This window comes from Sturnira hondurensis, unplaced genomic scaffold, assembly GCF_014824575.4.
Source record: "Sturnira hondurensis isolate 20B ecotype Veracruz unplaced genomic scaffold, ASM1482457v3 Scaffold0008640, whole genome shotgun sequence".
In the NCBI taxonomy this organism is placed as follows: Eukaryota; Metazoa; Chordata; class Mammalia; order Chiroptera; family Phyllostomidae; genus Sturnira; species Sturnira hondurensis.
Window position 1 is genome coordinate 19,637,625 of NW_028081271.1, and position 18,199 is coordinate 19,655,823.

General features: G+C 38.1%; 1 protein-coding gene across 5 annotated transcripts in view; it reads right to left on the minus strand.

The window, feature by feature from the left end:
* Positions 1-18,199, minus strand: part of NSD3 (nuclear receptor binding SET domain protein 3) — a 111,475-nt gene that overhangs the window by 19,521 nt on the left and 73,755 nt on the right. For 4 of the 5 annotated variants that reach the window (XM_037055381.1, XM_037055378.1, XM_037055376.1 and 1 more), the window contains 4 exons: positions 11,660-11,857; positions 10,959-11,132; positions 6,518-6,664; positions 3,088-3,244 (listed from right to left, as the gene is read on the minus strand). In XM_037055381.1, coding sequence (XP_036911276.1) covers positions 3,088-3,244; positions 6,518-6,664; positions 10,959-11,132; positions 11,660-11,857 — 676 coding nt within the window. The remainder of the gene's footprint in view (positions 1-3,087; positions 3,245-6,517; positions 6,665-10,958; positions 11,133-11,659; positions 11,858-18,199) is intronic. The other variant, XM_037055379.1, reaches the window with a different exon arrangement.

Sequence of the window (18,199 nt, forward strand, 5' to 3'; positions counted from 1 at the left end):
AGAGATAAAGGTTTCATACACTATTTGAGATATTTCCCTTTTTTACGATTTATTTATTTAGTTTTAGAGAGAGGGGGAGGGAGGGAGGAAGAAGGGGAAAGAAAAAAAATCAATGTGCAAGGGGTAATCGATCAGCTGCCTGCTGCAGGCCTCCAGGTGCGGACCCGGCCCACAGCCCAGGCATGTGCTCTGACTGGGAATCAAAATGTCAACCTTTCAGTTTGCAGGCCAGGACTCAATCCACTGAGCCATGACATTCAGGGCTGACATTTGCTTTTTAAAACATTGTAATATGGTTTGCCACAGTATAAAATTGTTTACATATTTAAATTGCCTTTTTTTTTTTTTAGAATTTGGAGAGTTCCTGTCATAGGTTGAAAAAAAATTGGGTGGGGGGGCCTTCTCAATCTCAAGGCCACTTATGTCAACTAAAAAACAAAGTTTTGACTTCTGGTCAAGATGGAGGCATAGGTAAACATACCTTACCTTCTTGTACAACTGTAGCAAAATTACAACTAGGCTACAAAACAAATATCACCCAGAAATGTCAGAAAATCTAGCTCTATAGAAGTCCGACAATGAAGAATTTAAAGAAGCCACATTCACCCAGCTGGGCCATGCCACTAAGACATGGAGTCAAAGTAGCTCTATGTCATACACAGAAACAAACACGGGAAGGCTGTCAAAATGAGGGGACATAGAATATGGGCCAAATGAAAGAAAGGAACAAAACTCCAGGAAAAGGACGAAATGAAATGGAGATAAGCAACCTATCAGATGCAGAGTTCAAAATGCTGGTGATCAGGATGCTTAAATAACTCACTGGGTACTTCAATAGCATAAAAAAGACCGAGGCAGAAATGAAGGTTACATTAAGTAAAATAAAGGAAAATCTACAGAGAACCAACAGGGGAGGGGATGAAGCTGAGAATCAAATTGAGAATTTGGAACTTAAGGAAGAAAAAAACATTCAATCAGAACAGCATGAAGAAAAAATAATGACACCCCCCCCCCAAAAACAAAACAAAACAAAACACAAGGTTATGCTGAGGAGCCTCTGGGACGTCTTCAAATGTAGCAATAAAATCATAGGGGTGCCAGAAGGAGAAAAGGAAGAGCAAGGGATTGAAAATTTATTTGAAAAAATAATGAAAAAAAAAACCACTTCCCTAATTTGGTGAAGGAAATAAACATGGACGTTCAGGAAGCACAGAGACTCTCTACCAAGAGTGACCCAGAGGATCATAGCAAGACACACACTGTAATTAAAATGCCAAAGGTTAAAGATAAAGAAAGAATCTTAAATACTGTAAGTGGAAAGCAGATAGTTACCTACAAAGGAGTTCCCATAAGACTGTCAGCTGATTTTTTTAAAAGAAACTTTGCAGGCACGAAGGGACTGGCAAGAAGTATTTAAAGTGATGAAAAGTAGGGACCTATAGGAAAGATTGCTCTATCCAGCAAAGCTATCATTTAGAATTGAAGGACAGATAGAGTGCTTCCCAGACAAAGTAAAACTAAAGGAGTTCATCGTCACCAAGCTATTATTATATGAATGTTAAAGGGAATGATGCAGGAAAAAGATAATAATTATGAACATTAAAATGGCAATAAATTCATAACTACTAACAACTGAATCTAAAAAACAAACTAAGCAAACAACTAGAACAGGAACAGATTCACAGATACAGTGATCGCACGGAGGGGTATCAGCAGGCAGGGGGAGAGAGGAGAATGGGGGAAAGGGTGCAGAGATTAAAAACCATATTTGGTAGTTAGAGACTAGAAAGGGGGATGTTAAGAACAGTATAGGAAATGGAGAAGCCAAAGAACTTATGTGGAAGACCCATGGACATGCACTAAGGAGGGGAGCAATGCTGGAGGGAATGGAGGTACCGGGCAGAGGGGGAAAAGGGGGAAATACTGGGACAACTGTAATAGCATAATCAATAAAATATATTAAAAAATGAAAAACAGTTTTTAAAAGGCAAAAGATTTATACAGTCTGAAGAGAAACCCGAGTATGAGAAAAACAGCCTTTAAACAGGAAAGTGAGCAGCATATTTAAAACAGAGAAACTAACAGAGCCCTTGCAAAAATACACATAAATTACAGTATGCTTGAAATTCTATAGAAATATATTTTACTTAGAATTCTAATTGAAAAGTAGAATTCCATTGTGTACTCTTGAGCAGTATTTATTTTCTTAGTAAAATGATAAACATATGCCTCAAAATGCTGAATGTACAGTTTTTAAAATATATCACTATTCCTGCTCACGAGGGCTTGATAAAAAACAGGCTTCCTGGGGGTGGACTGGGATGGGAGTAAACGACAGAAAACTGTACTTGAACAATTAAAATAAATTTTTTCAAAAAACAGTCTTCCTAAAAGGAGAGAGTTTTATTCAAATAATAGTGACCACACATGCTTCTTACTCATTCCCATAAAAACTAAAGGCTCTTAATCCTGGCTGGTGTGGCTCAGTGGATTGAGCACTGGCCTATGAACCAAAAGGTTGCTGGTTCAATTCCCAGTCAGAGCACATGCCTGGGTTGTGGGCCAGGTCCACAGTTGGGGGTGGGGAGGCAACTGATGTTTCTCTCCCTCTTTTACCCTCCCTTCCCCTCTCTAAAAACAAACAAAAACAAAGGCTCTTAATGAAACTCTCTCTTTAAATACTAAAAAACTCTCTTTGCACATAATTTAGAGCTTCTAGCCTGACCTAAAATGGACCGGATTTAGGGCAAAGAGAATCATTTTGGCTAGGAAAAAGCTCTTGGTTTTATTAGAAATCACAAGTCAACATAAATCTAATTAGGACAAAAAGAAAACATCTTCCCTTTTAACCACATAAGACTTTTTATTCCAAAACCTAGAGTACATAGTTCATTGGTATAAAATAACTTTCAGAACTTAAAAGCAAAAGTCAACCACAACATGTGTGTGATCTCTCTCCCACGTGCTCGCTCCCTCTCTCTCAGTAGGTCTGCTGTTCTCCCTTTCCCTGGCCTGTCTGTACATAGACTATGAACCTCGGTCTGCACAATGATTGAATACGTCCTCTTTGTCCTTGGGAAAACTTGCCTGTAATTCCCCAATTTGACCCAAACAATCTGCTTGTAATGGAGCTTCTTGCCGGCTCTACAGTCGTTGCAACTCCAGCAGCCTTCCGGCATGTCTATGCTCAGGCATTCCGGGTGGAAGGAGGCCGGGCATGACTCACAGCAGAGCAATCTCCCACCTTGAAACAAATAGACAGTCTTAATAACTGAGAAAAGAGGGAAGAGAAAAAGAAAGAAGAAAGGAGAAAGTTATCTTTTAAGTACATTAAATTTGATTCAAATTGGGGGACAAAGGGATGGAATCATATCTATGGCGATGGATTAAAATAGAAAGCAAATAAACAGACTTATTAGCGTCTTCCCTTTCCGAGCGTTCAGTAGGCGGAAAGTCAGGTTTTGAATAGTAAAAGAAACATTACTATACTCCTCCCCCTGTAAAATGTGGCTGTTGAGATATCAGTTTTGTAGGAAGCTAAAACTCTTAATACTTGACAAAATAGTTGCATAAAATCTTTAGACAGAGCAGATTTGAGAGCAGATTTTCAAAGAAATAATGTAGCAGCTTACTTTCTTTTCTCCTTGAGAGCTAAGAAAGAAAGCAACGGTCATCTTTGTATTTTAATCCAGTGCCACAGTCGACTATATCCCTTTATAATACAATTAGCAAGAATGACAACAGGCAATAGGTTGATCAGTACTGTTTCTTCCCGCAAAAGAATACAAAAAAGCAAAGGGGTTGCACTTGCTCAAGCTGGTGAGGACGTGGGCCGTCACCTTCTCAGGGAAGATAAACACCAAACAGGCTATAGAGCAGTGGTTTGCAACTTTGTCATCTCCGAGGTCCCCTTCCCTTTCCTCACGGGCCTGTATGTTTTCAAATATTTTATCCACCCAAAACAAACCCAAACCCATGCATTTTAAAAGTAGCATTTTTCCTGTTTTTATTAACCAAAGAAATATCTAACTACCGATCTAAGCTTCTGAATCCCGTAACAAAACTAGCAGTATCACACCGAATTGTTCAAATCATAGCCAAATATGAAGAAACTCATGCAGCTTTAGTTTGCATAAATGTGTGATTCTGTTAGATTTTCTGAAATACTAGACATAGTTCAAAAATTGTGTTTACATTAAGCCTTTTCTAACTTTATATTGAAAACCACTGCTTTATAGCATCCAATTAAGTGAATTATAGCAGTGTAGAATGAAGTACCATATGCAAGGAGATCCCTCCAATTTCCCTAGCAAAATCCTCTCCTTTTAAATACACAAAATGATCTCTGGATTAAGACCAAAACCGGTGTGGCAAACAAAACAAAATATTACTAAACGCAAAGAAATGAAAAAGACTTGGTGGGGGGAGGAACAGGTATTTGTAACAGGTAGTTCAACAAGTTACAAAGGAGGATGTTAACCACTGAAGACGAAACATGACAAAGACAGCTACTGCAAAAAAAATTCATCTTCCCATTGGAAAATCAGGTCTATAACCCACAAGTTCACTAAGATTTCAAGGCTCATAAGCTAAAGGTTAGGAGTCCTCTATACAATTTTATCACATCACACGCTCCAACCTTTCGAGGGTTTGCTATCAATTTTCCAGAAAATCTTGTATTACTTCAGACTTTCAAACTTCTAACTGATTAACATAAAAACAAAAAGAAAACCCATATGTAATCAGTGATGAGTTAAATTACTATATTTCCTCTGCTTAAAAGCTTTTACTTCAATCATTGGGATTTTTCCCTTTGTCTGCAAATCTCAATAGGGACTAATGGCTCCAGTTCTCCAACCCACAGACTAGCTGTCTGATGCTCTTAGACTAGCTAAGGAATTCTTCTGTCAGTTTGAACCAAAAGGAGATCGTCTATTTTTTCCAACAGAAAGAAATGCACAATAGGGAGAACAGCCTGTGCAAATAGCTTTTAGAGGACATGTGACTATCAGAGCTGATGTGGCAGAGTCAGACTGGCCATTTTTAACATTATAATCTCGAGTGTTAAGTCTTATTTCAGAGGAAATACAGACTGAGAGTCATCAGTGAAAATCATCACGATTTTTGACAAAAAATAATACACAAGGGAAGTAGAAAAATGAGTACGTGAACAATCCACCTTGGTGCTATGCAAGGAAACTGCTCCAGGGTGCAGACAGGAGGAACGGCTCAACCTAAGCACACACAGGGCTCAAAATAATTTCAGTTTATGTCAAAGTCAATACTGAGTTCTGAAAACAAAGTAAGCAACAATCGAATTAATCTAAAGGCAACAGCAGGAAAATAAGGCATTTCCAAAAATGCTTCGAGTAGTCGAACTTTATTGCGTTATCGAGGCAGACCGATGCTCTTTGTTTTGGAAGTAGGTGTCAGCAGTAAGGTGACATCCTGTAACTTCAATGGAAATCAAACAAAGAGCTTAATTAATACCTCTCCAACCTACTTTTACAGATTGTAATCAGCTTCTCGGTTATACTTTCTTTTAAGTTATAGGTTGCCGCTTAAGAATTCTGATAGAGCAAAGATACATTGAGCAGGCAACACGAAGGAAAACAAAACAAAACGAAATGCTCGCTTCCAATCCAGTATATCATCAGGTATGAATTAACTTTTCTTTAAAAAATCTGAAACTGGCTCCAAGATCCTAATGGGATTGTGTACAGAAAAAGGCTTTCACCTTCTAGGTTATTTATTTTACCTGGTGAGACAGTAACTCCTCAAATAATACATTATTGTCAAATCACTTTTAATTTTTATTACATATATTCTATGTAAAACTAAACACAAGATAAGACTGTCTTCCACAGACCATGGGAGAACATAAATATACATTTGGCTCCTGACTCTCCGTGGATAAATCATCCATAAGCAGTTGTCCAGCTCACCTGGGCTGCCCTTCAATATCCACTATTTGGGGCATCCTCCCCAGCTGCCCACTAGTGCGTCCTAGGAGAAGGGCAACTAGTTTTCATAGCATCTTAACAAAAACAGTTAAGAGACAAAATGATAGAATGTATTCTAAGAGTACATATTTAAGTAACAGTATCTTGGTTTCCCTCTATTTAATAATCTTCCTATTTAGTTGAAAGTTAGTAACAAATTACATTGTATTTATTGTATTATAACATGAAAGGTACTTCTGCATCAGGCAAATGAGAAAGCCCTTAGAATATTCTTCTATATTAAGCAAAATCCTAGTCTTTCAACTTTAAGAACCTGTAGATATACAAAATGTGTGAAAATTTGTTCAAGGAGAAGAGTGAGTAAAAATTTGTAATGGAATTATTTTAAGCCCTTTTTAGTAGTTTTGCAGCCGTATGAAGATAGTCACAATCACCAAGGCAGAATTGATTGGAAGCAACAGATGGTGCTTGACAGGCATACATTCCCCCCTTCATTTAGAAAAAAAAAGGAAATGCAAAAATAAAAGCAAGAGATAAACTATTTTGATTTTTACCTTTCTCACATTTCTTTTTGGAAGCTGACGAAGAAGGAATCATAGGTAATTTCATCAACTCTGCACGATTTGATTCATTCAGTAGGTAGTGGGACTTATAGGCATATGAACTGAACATGGGGTCTGAATGATCCTGAACTATCAGCCCTATACGAAACAAACAGAAAGAGATGAGCTGCAATGAAACTACCCATGATTCCATGAGGAGGAAAAATAAACCAACCCCTATAATGTAGCTGTGCTTAAAGTTGGGAGGCATAAAGAAAGTATGAAGAAAAAGAAAGATCTGACTGAAAAATCTTTCTGTAGATATTAAAAGGAGTTTAAGGGACTCAATGCCCTGTCCCTGTGTAGACACCTACACACCCACAAGAAAACTCCAAATTAATCTGAAGGTGTGAACTACATTGGACATCATACAGAAAACTCCCTAGGAAAAACAAAGCTACCTTCCTTAATACTTAGAAGCACTAAGATGACAATCCAGAGAACAAAGTAATGTATCACTTAACTGTTAGAAATAAGAATTATTTACAAAACACAGCAGAGCCTGACCCGCCTTCCACGTATCAGGCAGCACTTAAAAGAAGAACTGTATTTCTCCTTCTCTCTACTCAGACCTTGAAATGTTTTAAAATAGATTCTGGCTCTCTCTGCCAGATAATGAAGGTTTTCTCTATCGATACAATATCAATTTTAAAGGGGCCATAATTTGTTGAACTTTGCTGAGGTAATATAAACCATTTAAATTTTTTCCCTGCCATGATATAAAGTGATTACCAACTTAACAGTTTATTAAAAACAGTTTTTGATCTACTAACACAGCTCTCCTACTTGGAGGGAAACATAAAATCTGCTCCAACCCACTTGTGGCACACACTTCTCTTTGTCACCTCCCCCCGCCCGCCCCCCCACCCCGAGCTAAGTTCACAACACAGCCATAGGCCACTGCTGACCTAGGAGCTCTCAGGCCAGGGCAGATCCCTCTGTCTGGCTCCTGGTCAGTTAACCGTGATCTAGGACTTTGTGATACAAACCACGACAGCAGTTTCACAGAGATCATTTTGAGAAGAGGAAAGAGGTTTGTTTTTAAAGGGGTACCACTAACTTTTTTTCTGTGAATGCTCTTTATTTGGTGCTACCCTACACTGGGACAGATTTGAGAAATAGCTCTGAACCAGACGACAGAATGGAACTGAAATTGCTAACTGGTAATAATATAAGAATCTTTGAATAAAAGTTATATAATGTCAAATGAATTTCATACATTTAACAGCGAGAAGTGGTGCAGTATTAAAAACAAGGGTTTTGAAATAAGAAAAATCAAGTACACATGCTGGTCCCTCTGTGTAACAACTTGTGTTACCTCCAAGTAAATGATTTCATCTGGGCTTCAGTGCTCTCATCCACATAAAATGCAGAAACAACTTCTCAGGGCAACTGTGGCAATACATTCAGATAGTATCTAGTAAAGTTTGATTTACAGATGTGAAATAAATTGCTATTATTATTAAAAGTAAAAGAAAACCCTAATCTAACTTCTCCATTTAAAATGACCACTTCGGCCCTGACCAGTGTGGCTCAGTTGGTTGTGTGGTGTTCTGCAAAGCAAAAGGTCAGAGCCGCTGGTTAGGGCACGTGCCTGGGCTGCGGGTTCAGTCCCCAGTCAGGGCATGTAGGAGAGGTAATGCGAGACATAAGAGACAACCAGTCAATGTTTCTCTCCCACTCTTCCTCCCTTCACCCTCTCTAAAAATAAATTTTAGAAAATCTTTAACATTACCATTACAAAGAAAGGCACAGAAATTAGCTCACTATTATTTTACACTACCCTCCCAATGAAAGGTGCTAAATATGCAGGGGTGGGCAGAAGCAGGTTAACATAATACAATAGTTAATAATAATAACACAAGAATAAACTCTGCTTCACATACTCAGAAGTGAACCTTACTTTTCCCACCCCTGCATACTACACTGAAATAGGACTGAACATTTCCTATGGCACCATGGGCAGGGCAAAGAATGAGCAATGCTCCTCTAAACCTTGAAACATTTCTAGATAATTATATCCTTAAGAATTAGCTTAATAATTTTAAACAGCAATAACCAAGAAGAAAAACTAATGGAGGCAAGGAACAAAAACAAAACAAGCCAAGTCTTCTAATACCAAAACACACTGTAGTTTGCCATGTGCAATGCGCTCCTGTGTATAAAGTGCACCCGCATTTGTGCACACATTATACATGAGATTATTATACCCATGTATAATATGCTTCCTTATTTTTCCCTCAGAAATTTGTCTAAAAGAGTGTACATTATACACAGCAAAATATGGCAAATGATTAAAGTATTCCTTTTAATGTGTGGACTTATTATAATTAGGTCTCTTTTTAAAAAGGAGACCTCTATAAGTAATTAATAAAGAATACATTTACTTCTGCCCTGGCTGGTGTAAGCTCAGTGGATTGAGCGCGGGCCTGGAAATGAAAGGCTTGTGGTTCGATTCCCAGTCAGGGCACATGCCTGGGTTGCAGGCCAGTTCCCAGCAGGGGACTCACGAGAGGCAACCATACATTGATATTTCTCTCCCTCTCTCCTTCCCTTCCCCTCTAAAGATAAATAAATAAAATCTTTAAAAAAAGAATACATTTATTTCTGAAAAACTTTTAAGCTTTCTTAAATCCCAGTATTTGATTTATTTAGATTAAGTTTCTGCAAAATTCTGGAAAGGAAAATGAAAATTTCTGTTTACTGGACAAAATTTCAGTTAAAATACTTGGGAATTAGATAATCTTGCTTCAATAGGCATTTAAACATAGTGAGTCTTTAGAACTTCCCAACTGGTAAGATGCAAACATAGATCCTTTTATTAAAACATGGGCTTTGCCTTTATTTCCATTATCCTAGCCTGTAAGGATAATGTAAGGCATGCAAGTTAAACTTAACAAAATGGCTAGATTTTCTACAAAACTAGGTTTCTTGACAATTGGCTATTTTCTGATTGTGTTAAATTGAAAATACCAATACCTGTTTTAAAAGTTTCCCAATGATTGAATGAAATAGAGCCAAAAATATTGGTTAATATGCTGATGGTACTTGATTCAGAATGTACTCCAGAGTAAGTCAACACGAGAATTAAAACTTGGTATTTAAAATGCTGGCCTAGTTATGCACGCACACATGCCACACGGAAACACACACACACACACACCACCACCCCCCTCTAGTAAAAGTGAGTAACAATATGTGCCTAGAATGGTAGAGTAAAATACCAGCAAAGTGACAGAAACTTAATAGATGAGTGACAGAAACACTCATCTATTTAGAAGTCTCTAAAGCTAGCCACTCAATTGGTGAAGTCAGTATTTCCATTCTATCATTACTTTCTTAGGAAGGGGGAGATGGAAAAGACACTAGTGGTAACTTTATTTCTTTTGACCATTTGAACATCTCAGTCACCTGTTACAGTGCGGCAGGACACACTTCAGAGCTTCTTCTCCAAGTACCAGCCAGGTTTCAGAGCAGGATACAATTGTGTAATTGCTCTAGTAAAGAAGGACACAGTGCTTCCCTTCTAATGGCCACAACCCCTCGTGCTTACAAAACGAGACATACTGGAAACAGTACATACGGTGGACTCAAATGGCTGCTACAAGAAGGACTGCCACCTATTTAACCTTTTACTGCCCATTTCCTCCAGTTACTGTTTTTAAAATGAGAGCTACCAAAGCAAAGCAACTCAAGATACATCATACTGCTCACATTCTATAAAAAAATACTTTATGGTACTTTTAGCAAACTAAAAGAATTGTCTCCTGCAGCAAAAAGCAAAAGCAAAAATCTCATCTTCGGTATAGTCTAAAGAAGTTCTATTTTATATTATCACAAACTCAAGTTCACTGACCCCTCAAGGACACGATATTGTTTTTAGCTGATCAACTTCTTGGCATACCTAAACACCAACAGCCTGCATTGCTGTCTCTGAACTAACACCACCGACACGTGGCCTTGGCTGCATCCCATCAGGCCTCCTCAATGCGCGACCAAAACATGACAAAATACAACATTAACGGTTAAGAAATAAACCTGCTTGGTTTGCTTGCCAAATGAAATCTCAATCAGCTGTTAGCTCTGAACTAAAAAATATGACATGGAAAGAGCTACTTTGAATAGAAGAAGTTTGAAGAAGGGAACAGTTTGATCTTTTGATGCTCCAAGCAGAAATGCTAAGAACTTATGTGTGATTCTAAGTTACTTAAAAAGTGCAGACTTTAGCCTCATTTATAGAAGAATTAATATTTAAACAATTTGAATGCCTGATGTGATGTAAGAGACTAGTTGCTGGAAGTGTTCATCTCTCTCAGGGATATTACCGAAACTCTATTTTCATGGGGAAATGGGCCAAGGAACTCAGGAAGAGAGAGAAAGGACTGACACTCACCTCTTGCACAGACGAAACAAAAGCCTACGTTTACAGCAGAGGACGAATTACTGCTACGTTTGGAATGATTACTACAGATGAGAATGTAGGAGGACACAAATATGCTTCCGGCAGCAACGCAAGCATCTCCGGAGTGATAGGCTACTGGGCATCTCAAACAGCGCATCATACGACCTGTTTAAAGACAAGTCAGAAAGGATCTATGTAACAAGGCATTCGCTGGGTATATAAGTTGAGATTTTTGGAGTTGGTTCTTCTGGGTTCCCAAGTGATGTTGGTTAGCGTAAGATAACCCGTTTTCCCCCCAAGTCTGGCTGTCACTCCTACGCTGTATGGCCCCTAAACACAGTGCCCATCTGGAGACCAAAGAAAAATTCGTCGGCACCAATGCTGGAAGAGATGATGGTCTCCAATGGCACCTGTTTAAGGAATTTTCAAGGGTAACTTTGAACATAAGGGTAACTTCTCAAGGTCTGAATTACAACCTAATCCCTACTTACAATGCTACCTATTGTGGCTGCGCTTGGGTATCTACAGATGGACAGACAGAATGCCTGATGGTTTCTTTTAATTGTTGTTCAGGTACAGTTTTCCGCCTTTTACTCCCATCCCAGCCCTGATGTTCTTTAGTAACATGTTCGTTATCTGCTTCTGAACTTAAAAGAGAAAACCCTCTGTCCCCCTCCTCAACTCTGTCTTACCTTTACTTGCTTTGTGCACGTCTTTCTCCATCGAGCAGGCATAGCAGCAGTGCTGGGGACAGCGGAATCCTTTCGACTCAAAGACGGCAGTGGGGAATTTGCGGACACAGGCTTCGTGGTAAAATTTCCCACAAGCACCAACAGAGCACCGCTTCACCTCTGTACCAGACACCTTACATGAAAAACATGGGTGCTGTCCTGGAGGATTGGTGAGGGACAGAGGTCAAACACAAGCTGGTTAACGCATATTCCTTAAAACAGATGCAGCTACTGACATCGAAATGGAAAATAGCTAAATTAAAATATCACCTAATACATTTGGTTAGAATGGTTGATTTACTATGATAACTGATCGGAAGATGCAGCGTTAAAAATAATTTACATCTCCACTTCTAATACTACACTAAAATTATTCCCACAGGAAACCCAGCGCAGAATTTTTCAGTATCCAAGAGCTGAGAGTGACACGGTGTTCCGGAAACAGAAGAAATAAAACTACAATGACATATTCCATTAGATACTGGTATTCACTTAAAATGCCCATATATAAAACAAAGGTAAGATGAAAATTCATATTCCCAATTAAAAAAACACAGAAAATTCAAACATTCAATATTTCAAACTATACAAAAGACATGATTCAAACTATACAAAATAAAGGACAAAGAGAAAATATTAAAATTAGCCACAGAAAAGAAAATTACCTTCAAAGAAGCTAAAAGCTGACTGAAAGAGGAAAATGGAAACCAGAAAATAGTGGGATATTATCTTCAAAGGGCGGAAAGAAAACTGTTACCAGGCCAGAATTCTATACCCCGTGAAAATACTCTTCAAAAACGAAATGACATTAATACACATTGGGAAGGATTAAGAAAAACAAAAGCTGTTCCTCTGAAAAGGATTAATACAACTGATATTTTTGGTAATTGTGACTAAATAAAAAGAAAAGCAGTAAAATATGTTAACAATATCAGAGATTTAAAAATGATACATCTCTATAAATATGACAAAGATAATAAATGAAAATCACTACATTTTTTGCCAATCAACTGGAAAATTTAGATGAACAGAGAGATTACTAGAAAAACAGATTTTACTAACACTGACAGAAAAATGAATTGAAAATGATTAGTTATATAAACTATTAAAGAAATGAATCCACAATTAAAAACCTTCCAACAGAGAAAACTTTAAGCCCAGATGACTCCACGGGTCAATCTGCCAAATACTTAAAGGAAGAAATAATGCCAATTAGAATAGAAAAAAAAAAGGAATGAGAAAAAGACAAACAGATGTGGAAAAAGATATTCAACAAAGATGACAAAGGATTGTTTTGTTATACAGAGCTGAAATATAATGAAAAATATATTTAATATATATAAGCAAAGACAGCTAAACAAGACTTATAAAGAACTATCGACCGAAACAGTTAACAAAATAGCCTAATAAAAGTGGGCAAAAGGAATGAATAGACAATGTACAGAAAGCAGAAAGCAAGCCAGTAAATGTGAAAAAATGCTCGACTTCACTCATAAAACCACAAGTAACATTTTAAAACTTTACCAATAGGAAAAAACTTCAAAAGTCTGATAATACCAATTGCTGATCGGGGTGTAGGGAAAAAGAAACTCTTATATACTGCTGGTAGGAGTTTAAATTGGAAGGAACTATGTTGGAAGAAAACAAGGTAGTCTCCATTTTAAAAAATATATATTTTATTAATTATGCCATTACAGTTACCCCATTTCTCCCCTTCATCCCCTCCCCCCTGCACATCCCCTCCCCCTCAACCTCCCCTTTAGTTCATGTGTCACAAGTTCTTTAGCTTCTACATTTCCTGTACTATTCTTGCTCCCGCCCCCCGTCTATTTTCTACCTACCGTCTATGCTACTTATTCTCTGTACCTTCTCCACCCTTCTCCTTCTCCCACCCCTCTGTTGCTAACTCTCCATGTGATCTCCATTTCTGTAGCTCTGTCCTGTTCTAGCTGTTTGCTTTTGTTTTAGGTGTGGTTAGTAACTGAGTTTGCTGTCATTTTACTGTTCGTATTTTTAATCTTCTTTTTCTTAGATAAGTCCCTTTAACATTTCATATAATAAGGGCTTGGTCATGAAATCCTTTAACCTGCCCTTATCTGAGAAGCACTTTATCTGTCCTTCTATTCTGAATGAAAGCCTTGATGGATACAGTAATCTTGGATGTAGGTCCTTGCCTTTCATGACTTCAAATACTTCTTTCCAGCCCCTTCTTGCCTGTAAGGTCTCTTTTGAGAAATCTGCTGACAATCTGAGGGGTACTCCTTTGTAAATAATTGTCTCCTTTTCTCTTGCTGCTTCTAAGACTCTCTCCCTATTTTTAATCTTGGGTAATGTAATTATGATGTGCCTTGGTGTGTCCCTTCTTGGGTCCAACTGCTTTGGGACTCTCTGAGCTTCCTGGATTTCCTGGAAGTCTATTTCCTTTGCCAGACTGGGGAAGTTCTCCTCTATTATTTGTTCAAATAAGTTTTCCACTCGTGGCTGTTCCTCTTCCCCTTCTGGTACCCCTATAATTTGGATGTTGGAACGTTTAAAGATGTCCTGGAGGTTCCTAAGCCTCTCCTCACTTTTTGGAATTCTTGTTTCTTCCTTCTTTTCTATTTGGTCATTCCTTTCTTCCTTCTGGTCCACTCCATTGATTTGAGTCCCAGTTTTCTTTCCATCACTATTGGTTCCCTGTGCATTTTGCTTCATTTAACTTAGTGTAGCCTTCATTTTTTTCATCTAATTTATGGCTAAAATCAACCAGTTCTGTGAGCATCCTGATCACCAGTATTTTGAACTGTGCAGCTCATAGGTTGGCTGTCTCTTTGTCACTTAGAAGTATTGGCTCTGGGGCTTTGAGCTGTTCTTCTGTTTGAGCTGTAACATTTTGGTCTGTTCCCACCTGTTATGTATGAGTGGCGGAGCTTTAGGTGTTCACCAGGGTGGGTGACCCAGGTGCTGGGTTGTGATGCTGTGTGGGGGCGGGGTCAGAGAGGGGCAATGGCACTTGCTCCGCTCTCTGTTGGATTTCAGTCCCTTCTGCCGCTTCCCACAAGCATATTGGGCCCTTCTGGTGCTGGTTCCTGGGTGGGTGTGCTTGTGTACATTCTAGGACCCTGTGGGTCTCTCCAACGATTTCTCCTGAGGCTGGGAGCCTCTGCCAGCGCTTCAGCCCCTGAAAGTTTTTCCAATCAGTGCTTTTAGGCTTTAATTCCCGTCAGGCTTTAATTCCCGTCACTGGGGCCCTGGTTGCATGGTCTGGCTCACTGCCCGTTTTTTTTGCCTGGTTTATCTGCACGTGAATGTGTGTCCATGGTCAGCCAGCGGCCTTGTGCGCCTCACTGGGTTTGCTCGTCCTCCCTGCACCTGTGTCTGCCAACCACTGCCTCTTCCTGCCGGGACCTCTCTCCGCCAGCTGCTGACTCCGCCCCTCTTACTGGTCTGGAGAATGGTTCGTTGTTGTCGGACTTCTGTACAGTTCAATTTTCTGCGTGCTTTGGTTGTGTTTTTGTTTCTAAATCTTTGTTGTCCCTAAATTTGGTTGTGTGAGGGGGTACAATATTTCCACCTACACCTCCACTTTTTTTAAAGAAAGTATGTTCATTTTCTGTAGCCTAGAATTTCTACTTCCTGCTCTCTACGTTAGGATAGACTTGTATATGTGAAGGAATGTTGACATGAGCATGTAATTGCAAACAACTAAAAGCAACTCAGACGTCCTTTGTTAGAGGAATAGTTTTTAAAAACTACGGAAAAAGTCAATCTGCAGAATGACAGCATAATACATCTTTATTACAATACAAATAAAAATGTTATGTACATAAAGACACGCATGCACACACAGAAAGAGACGGGCAGTGCTGCCTACCAAACTGGTAACAGCGGTTACCTCTGGTGCCGGCTGGCGTTAAGTAGGAGCCTAAACTAAACGTGATGATCTAGCAGGACTTCAGCATGTGCTACAGTGATAATGTTTTCATAACATCATATTTATGTGTTACTTGTGTAATTAGATATATATTTAAAATACTAATAACTTTAACACTGCAAGATAGAAATAGAAAAGACACATGAATAAGATCATTCACAAGAGTCAATGAAGGCAGAAAAAAGTGTAGCTGTAATCAAAGATCTGCAGATTATAACAACATTTTTATTATTTATTTGTTTGTTGTTCTGTGAAGATAATTGTCTTTTTGTGGGTAATTTTAGTATTTTCTTTTTGTCCTTGAATTCCTACCATTTAAGTGACACATCTAGCTATAATTTTTGGCCTTTTTAATTAGGATTATGTGTTTTCATTTTGTGTCTGTTTTATACATGAAAATTATAAGTGATTATTTATTGGTCATTTGGATATCGTCACTGGGTTTTCAAGACTTCTGCCTATTTTTCTTAAACAGTTTTTTTGTTTTGATTTTTCATAGAGTGAGATTTTGTTTCAGAAGCATTAAACTTTATAAGTTAGATAAATTATAAAAATTCTTCAAAACTAGTGCCTATAATTGTGATGTTTATTTTTTTTATTACTGGCTTTGTTAGAGAAATAAAGTTCAGCAGGAAATTTTGTTGTCCTGTCGCAGAGATATAATTTCAAATTATAGCTTACAATGTATACAGATATAAAAACAATAGTATTATTTTAAAAATAACTTTCAGAATTCAAGAAAAAAAGATGAGGCCCTGGTCAGGTTGCCGTTGGTTAGAGCACCATCCTAATATGGCCAGGTTGTGAGTTGGATCCCTGGTTGAGGGACAGATAAAAATCAACTAATGAATGAGTAAATATAAGTTAAGTGGAATAACAAATTGGTATTTCTCTCTCTTTCCCCCTTCCCCTCTCTCTCTAAAATCAATTTTAAAAGACTTATTTTAAAGGTTAAGAGGTTTGACTTTATACTTTGCCTAATGCAAAAACTGCTCTATGTGAAAATCAAATAGTCTTTCACTTGCAAATTGATCAAAGTCAGTCTAACAGAAAAGAAAACTGTTGTAACTAGAAACACTGTTGTATTAATAGAGAGGTGAACTAGCAAACCCCTTCACGACTCATGTTTCAAGCTCCAGCATGTGAATGCTACCAATACCCTCCCTTCTCACTAGGACATGGTTATTTAGAATAAGTAAATAATAAGATTGGCTGTTATACATTTTATTCAAAAGGGAAAATGAAAACACTTTCTCTTCAGAAATCATGTTTGTCTTAAATGATAGAAAGTGGTAGTATAAGAACTTACTAGGCATGTGGTATCTCGTAATATATTTTACATGTAAAGTGATTATCTTTTGATAAGCCAAAAGAAAACTTCCTAGATGATCTTGAACAATGGTTTAAAGAATCTGAGTGTTCACTCTTAATGTTAGAAGTGTACCAGATTAGTATCAAACTAATTTTAACATGGCAGTAAATAAAGCAAAGGCAATTTAGTAAGTAAATAAAGTACACAAGGGGCTAAGGGAACTGACACCCCTCCCCAGCTGAAAATCTGCATGTAACTCTCGACTCCTCCAAAACTCACCTTCTCGTGGCCCACTGCTGACCAGAAGCCTTACCGATAAAGTTGGTTAATATGTATTATATACTGTACTCTTATAATAAAGTAAGCTAGAGAAAATGTTAATGAGAAAAATCATAAGGAAAATACATTTAAAGTACTATACTGCATTTATTGACACTGTATGTTTACATCACCTGTTTACAAGCATCGGCTGTCAGTACCTACATCAATATTACCTTATATGATACAAAACCCTGTATGTTATACACATTACTAACATTAGATATCAAAAGTGAAGCCCTGGCTGGTTTAGCTCAGTGGATTGAGTGTGGGCCTGCGAACCAGAGGATCACGGTTCAATTCCCAGTCAGGGCACATGCCTGGGTTGCAGGCCAGTTCCCAGCAGGGGACACATGAGAAGCAACCATACATTGATATTTCTTTTTCCCTCTCTCCTTCCCTTTTCTGCTGAAAATAAATAAATAAAATCTTTAAACAAAGTGAATGATAACGTGAAAAAGAAATTCCTACTTATTTACAGATGTAATCATTCATGAATTGGTAACAAAAAAGCAGCAATACAATTGCTTCATTCTAGCCTAGTATAACTGACATGATTGCCTTGCGGCAGTTAAGGAAATCTACCCCCAAATTTTCTAATAGACAGAACTTATTGAAAACACTACCTGCAAATAAGTGGACTCATAGGTGAATCCTGTGTTGTTCAAGGATCAACTGTAATTGTTTTTTAAATTGTGGCTGAAGTAGATAACATAAAATTTACCATTTTAACTATTTTTACGTGTGACATTAAGTACATTCACCGTTTTTTCCAACCATCACCACTACCCAACTCCAGCATTTTTCATCATCCCAAACTGAAACTCTAACCATTAAAGGGTAGCTCCCCACACCTCCCTCTCCACTAACTGCTGGTAACAACTGTTCCACTTTCTGTCTCCATGGGTTTGGTTGCTCTAGGGAATTCATGTAAGTGGGGTCACACAGTGTTTGTCCT